General features: G+C 30.3%; 1 protein-coding gene and 1 pseudogene across 1 annotated transcript; both read right to left on the bottom strand.

Annotated features, from left to right (window-relative positions):
* Nucleotides 1-892: 892 nt before the first annotated feature.
* LOC111308917 (uncharacterized) lies at nt 893-1,990 on the bottom strand. The gene is made up of 2 exons (XM_089742488.1): nt 1,677-1,990; nt 893-1,559 (listed from the first exon to the last, which is right to left on the bottom strand). The coding sequence occupies exons 1-2, from the start codon at nt 1,933-1,935 to the stop codon at nt 1,300-1,302; spliced, it is 519 nt and encodes a 172-aa protein (XP_089598614.1). The 5' UTR covers nt 1,936-1,990; the 3' UTR covers nt 893-1,299.
* A 529-nt stretch (nt 1,991-2,519) lies between these two features.
* Nucleotides 2,520-3,596, bottom strand: LOC149519898 (GDSL esterase/lipase At1g74460 pseudogene; annotated as a pseudogene).
* Nucleotides 3,597-6,291: the final 2,695 nt, after the last annotated feature.

Genomic DNA, 6,291 nt, shown 5'->3' with positions numbered 1-6,291 from the left:
CTTGAAGGAAGAGAGAGACGAAGTAAAGAGTAAAAAAAAACAAAAAAAAATTGATTAGGACTTTAAATAGGTCGCCAAAATGACATCGTTTTGGGTGTTTTTGACTCGTAAACCCACCCGTCACTCACGAGCTGACCAGTGCTCTGGCCTAACCCATTTATAAGTTTTTTTCTTTTCTTTTTTTATTTTTTTGTTGATTTTTTTATTTTATTTTAGTTTATTTTTGTAATTATTTAAAAAATTAACAAAAATAAATAATTATTGCTTGTCTAAAAGAAATGAGTAATAATTTTAATAAAAAAATAAAAATAAAAATTAAGTTTTATTAAAATTTTTAAAAAATGAAAAAGATGATGATATCCTAAAATATAATTATTAAGAAAAAATGAAAAAGTTCTTTTTTTTTTTTTAATTTTTGCAGATGAAAAATATTTCTTAAACTTCACCTAAGTATTAATAATTTAAGAAATTATTTTTGCTAGGAATAAAATTTTTTAGAAAAAAAATAAAAATAATGAATTATTTGGATAAATCTTTTGAAATGCAATTTTTAAAAGAAATTGAAAAAGTTCAATTTTCTTTAATTATTACAAGTAAGAATATTTTTAGATTTTACCAAAGAGTTGAGATAATCTAAAAATTGTTTTTATTAAAATAAAGATTTATTTAAATAACCAAAATAAATAAATAAATAATAAAGTTTATTTGAATAAATATTTTGAATGAAAATTTTAAAGAAAATTGAAAAAGTTTTATTTTCCTTAATTATTCTAAATAATTTTTTTTAATTTCTCCAAAATTTTGGGATAATCCTGGAATCAATTTTATTTATTTTCATCTTTATTTATTATTTTTTTAAATGTCAACAAAAATGATGTTGATAAAATTTTCAAAAAACTACATAACAACAAAAAAATCTTTATTTTTCCAAAATTTAGCTGAAAAAGAATCTGCTTTTCTGAAAAAATATCAAATATTTTATATTTAAAAAAATATCAATATTTTGTAAAATGTATTTTATTAAAACCAATTTGCAAGAAACAAAAGAAAAGTCAAAATGACCAAATAAGTAGAACCAAACCCAGAATTTTATTCATCATATTGTCGTACGAAGACATGCACTACGTACATCTTTATGTCATTTTTGTAATCATTAAAAAAAAAAAAAACTAGTAATTCAAACAGATTAAACACAACAATTACAATTATTCGTTATTACATTAATTTTGTAAAAAAAGGTAAAACAACACACTTAATATTGGATATCGATATTCTTTACGATCAGCTCCATGCATGGATTTAGTAGTGCCAACGAAATAGTGGCATCACCATGAACCTCATGCCGCCCACCTTACAATGGAAGCCATTACGTTCACCACAAGCAAAGTAATAGGTTCTCCACCTGTTAAGCACAAGCTCGAACCCATCCCCTCCTCCTTGGGTTGCATTTGCAATCATCTTTGCTCTCTTCAAGTCACAATTCCAGTAGCTCCATAGGTCAGGGAACAAGTAAACGCTGTGAGGAAATGTGGTGTTGCTTGGTGGGTCATACTTGAACACTGCAAACCAATATTTAACCATCCATTAGTTAATTTGAACAAAAATATAGTAAGCTTTCCTCTTTCTTTTTTCATTTTGGGTGAAGAAAATGGATAAGAATGATAATGTTAACTCACCTAGAGCATCGTTAAAGTAAAAGGGTGCATTTTGGAATGCCCATTCGGAGTAGTTGAAGCCGAACTGCCAATTTTCTGATCCACCAACAATGATCTTGTTGGTTCCTTCTGTTTCATGCAGGGGACGGTTATTGGAGCTCCAGACCCAGCCAGTGTTGTTAGACTTAAAGCCCCAGTCCTTATTGGCTATGCTTACTTCCAACATGGAAGCAGCTGCTGCCATAACTAGGACTAGTCCATGTCCATATGTGAAACCCATGTTCACAGCCAAATTTCAAGACTAATTACTCAAAAACAAGAGACGTACGTAGATCAATGCTATGTTTTTGGCATTGGCAAGATAGGGGAACAGGTTTATATAGGGGAGAAAGGAAGTCGAAAATGGGTGCTAATCTGCCAAATTGACCCTTTTTCTTCTTTGGGTAGGCGATGGAAATAACGGTGCAACTGGTCTTTTTATGATATTCACGTGTTCTCTAAGTCGTCCACCCTTGTTCAATTGGTGATCTCCATGCATGGGAGAATAAAATATATTAAAGTAATATTATTCACATTTTTTAACTTTTAAATTTTTTATTCAAATTAAATACATGCAACTATTATTAATTAATTTTAAATTGAATATTAACATAACTAGTTTGACATCCCTCATTTCGTCTAGAGTTATGAATTTTTATTTCGTCCGGAGTTATGAATTTTTATTTTACAAATAACTTAAAAATATTATATTTTTATTAATTAATAAAAAATAATAAAATAGCATAAACAAAAGGAAAAACACAAAAAAGTAAAAAAATTCACACAAACAAAAATGAAAAAAAGGAAATTTAAAAATAGCTCATACAATGTAAAATATAAATTAGAAGTATAAATTTCATAAATTATACAATCTATTTTGTAAAAGTCTTATGATTACAACCATTCAAATGTTCTTATATTAGAGTTTGCATAAATATTTCAAAACACATTTCGAACAAATTCAGCAACAAAAGCACTAAGTTTGCATAACATTTGGGTCTCAATCAGTAAATATGGTAGGCTCAATGTAGTATCCCTTCTTGCCGAGATGCTTGCCCCCTGTTAGCAAAACAGCTCAATTTTCTTCCAAAAGGGCAGCCTCTGAGCTGGTGAGACATCCAATAATTTTTTCTAGGAACAAAATGCAAGAAACTTGAGATGATGCAACTTACAAAGTAACCTTCTGTTTCATTCAAATTTCTACCACCTCAAGAGGCATAATTTACCCCATTTTCCAATATCACATCCTCAGTCAAAGATGGATCCAAGAAAGCTAGTGGCCTTGGGAGACCAGTGTTGTCGCCTGATGTAGATGAAGAACAGAAGTAACATGAAAGTGGTCAGAATTCTCAAAGACAAATCAGTACTACCATTTATGAGCTTAAACTTTTAAATTTAACTGCTACAGGTTAATGAATTACCTATTATATCAGCAACAGTTCAGCCATTGGTGAACCTTCCATTAGACAGACCATTGCCAAAATCAATACCATAATAAGGCAAGGTGGCCTGAGCCAGGCTCCTAGAAAGGTACCTGTTATTACCAACATCAGATAAGGAATCCCCGAAAATAAACTGCACAACCTTGCCATGGCAACCCTAAATGGCAATTCCCACAAGGCTCACAATTAGTAAAGTTAATGCCATATTGAACTTCATATTTGACAGGCAGGGCATGCAGTGCATTCCAAGACCTCTAAAAAAGTTATAAGTTCAAGAAATGATACTATAAAGTTTGGGTTTTAAACCTACGTGAATTTCCCTGTTAAAAAAAATGGAGCAATGACCAAGAGCAGCTGTGCTATCAATGTGATTCATGCAAGCTGGTGTGCTTGGCAGCCTCAAGAAGAGCTGGAGGAAGGTCTCAGTGATCAACATAGTTTTGCTTATCCTCCTAGTCATCGGTTGCTCTGCTTTCAGAAACAATAAGAGGATTGATAATGATGAACCTTATGGCGAGGCAAGGATGACAAAAGCACAACCAAGTAGGATCCAGCTATAGAAAGACACAAAAGTAAAAAGACATCAGACATGGAAGCTTTTACTCTATTGAAGATGTATGCTTTTTCTCTATTGAAGGTGTATGTTTTAGGATCCAGCTATAAAAAGACACAAAAGTAAAAACATCGGACAGCAGAGATAGCCAATCCCACAACTCTCCTCCAAGTTGTTTGCCTTTGAATCATTTCCCTCATTTTGTCAAAAAAAGATGTAAAACCACTCAATTTGTTATAAATGGATCATATTTGTCATGTTGGCCAAATATGCTCTGGCTCACCAGCTAGACTAATGCATTTGCGCTACCAGATTATATGGATTCAAGAGGTTTTGGTGGGTTCAAATTTGAATATTTTGTGATGGAAAGAAAATAATTGCATCTTGGGAATTTTAATCATGTTTTGCTAAAAAATAGCATGGATTCATTAGAATTTAAGTATCTAAATAAAGTTAGACTTCGTGGATTAAAAATAATAATGATAAAAAAATAAGACCGCCAACAAAAGCTATTGAAGAATATAATAAGGTCATTTGAAGAAAAACTCAAACAATGGAATTAAAAGGGTTATTATTTTAAACATTATTCATGAAGTCTTTAAATTTTACAAACAGGATAAAAATATTATTAGATATTATTTTATTTATCATATTGATTTATTCATTTTTTATTTAAATTTATTAATTATGTTAAATATATCGTAAGGTATGTGACAATTTCTAACTATGTTAGTTAAAAAAAAAAATCTTCTAACGCAGATGTAATTATTGTAATCTATTTTCTAACTATTTTTTAAATGTTTTAAACTTTCATTCAACTCGGAATAATCCATTTACCTTCTTTCATCTATAGGATAATATATCTCAATCTATAGTAAAATTCACTTTACAATGAGGTATGCAACTATGCATAGCCGTCAAAGAAAATTCTGAGGCTTCAATTTCTTGTTGAGATCACATGCATTAAAAGTTCCATTCATGCTAATTTGTGACATCATGATAAGATTATTCAGGCCTTAAGTTTTGTTTTGATTTCGTCTTGTTGCACCTGCAATATGGCCGGTAAACAAAGAATGGCAGCTTACCTTGAATGTTGGAGTAAGAAGGCCATTCTCCATGGTGAATGACTCTGGTACCAAAGTTACAGCTTTTGCAAATTCAAAGCCTCTTAACTGCAAAAATAAAAAGGACTTCAAATAAATTAACAGGCCTCACTAATAGATGGAATGGTTAAAAACCATTGATTAAAATAATTTACCTATGCCTCCCTTCTGATATTATCCATCTCAGCGAGAACAACATTCCTTACTCTTGGATCATTGCACAGTTGTCCTAAATCCTCATACTATACAAACCCATTAAGGAGAACATTCAAATGATGAAAAACATGTTTTTTTGTGCCCTAAATTCCACAACATAGGACAGAAAGAGTAGTGGAATAAAGACAATTAAAAAGCAAACAAATTTAAAATAAATGAAAAATCATTTCAAAATTTATTTATCTAGTTTAAAATTTTGAAAATATAAGTAAAAGTTTAGTGATATCAATAAAAAAATAGAATTATTTCTTTTTGTGAAAAGGTTGAAAAAAAAAATTCTAATAAGGTAGTTCAAGAAACTTCTAGTTTCTAATATGAAAATATGAAAGAATCAAGTAAAACAAATAATGTCAATAGGACATTTAGTTCACTCATTGAAAGACTGGATTTGTTTCTTACACTGACCAAATCAGCAACAATTAGAATGACCAGAAAAGATTTAAGGAACATGTGGCAAAGGACAGTTAATCACAATATTATTTTTGCAGGTATCATATTAAAATAATACCATTTAAGTGATCTAACCAAGAAGAAATGAAGAAGAAAATAAGCCACCGAAGCTATGGCTTAACAGAAAACATTTAAAATTTGATCTTTAGATCAGGAAACAGAAAACAAAGGCAAATCAACTAAAAACAAAGGAAATTCCATAAACAAAACTAGATTATTTTAACAAATATTTCAAATGTAAATATGAATTTTGCTTTGCTTAATCCAATTATAAATATGTCAAAACTAAATTTCACTTAAATCAGTCCATCTTAATGAAGAGCTTCTGAGCACTAACGTTCTTCGCAAGCAACCAGCAAACAACCAATTCAAGAACAAAGGAAGATTTGTCCCCTTTCATCTCCTTCTTAACATTCTCGACTTTCTCAATCAAAAACAAGTATAGCAAGTTTATTAAAAAGATCTCAAAATCACAAAATAAATTTCAAATAAAAAATGCAAAATCAATTACTTTGTTGCCAATGATGGAAGCGATACACAGCCATTTTCAACACAAACTTCATGATTCTATTAGTTTTCAAACTTCATAAATGTTACACTTATGAAATTAGAATTATAATGTGTTCGCCTACATGCTATATTTTATCAAACACCCACAAGCAAATCCTAGAAATTTAAAACATAGAGAATGGCCCCAAAAGTCAACCAAAGTCTGTGACTACAATATTTTACACAACAAACCTCGAGTTTAATTGATCCAAGAAATCATGCCTTGACCTTTACAGGCAACTTTAATGCATTAAATGCATCTGGCTTCAGTTGCATGTTTGTTA

This window comes from Durio zibethinus, chromosome 2 (genome assembly GCF_047325235.1).
Source record: "Durio zibethinus cultivar Kanyao isolate XHJ-2024 chromosome 2, ASM4732523v1, whole genome shotgun sequence".
Classification (NCBI taxonomy): Eukaryota; Viridiplantae; Streptophyta; class Magnoliopsida; order Malvales; family Malvaceae; genus Durio; species Durio zibethinus.
The sequence above is the reverse complement of the archived record's forward strand: the minus strand, read 5'-3'. Positions and strand labels throughout refer to the sequence as shown.

What these genes read in the sequence shown, in the direction of transcription:
- LOC111308917 (XM_089742488.1), bottom strand. Translation starts at nt 1,935, where the DNA reads ATGGGTTTCACATATGGACATGGACTAGTCCTAGTTATGGCAGCAGCT. An exon ending in TTACTTTAACGATGCTCTAG is followed by an intron (nt 1,560 to 1,676) that starts GTGAGTTAACAT and finishes ATTGGTTTGCAG; the next exon opens with TGTTCAAGTATGACCCACCA.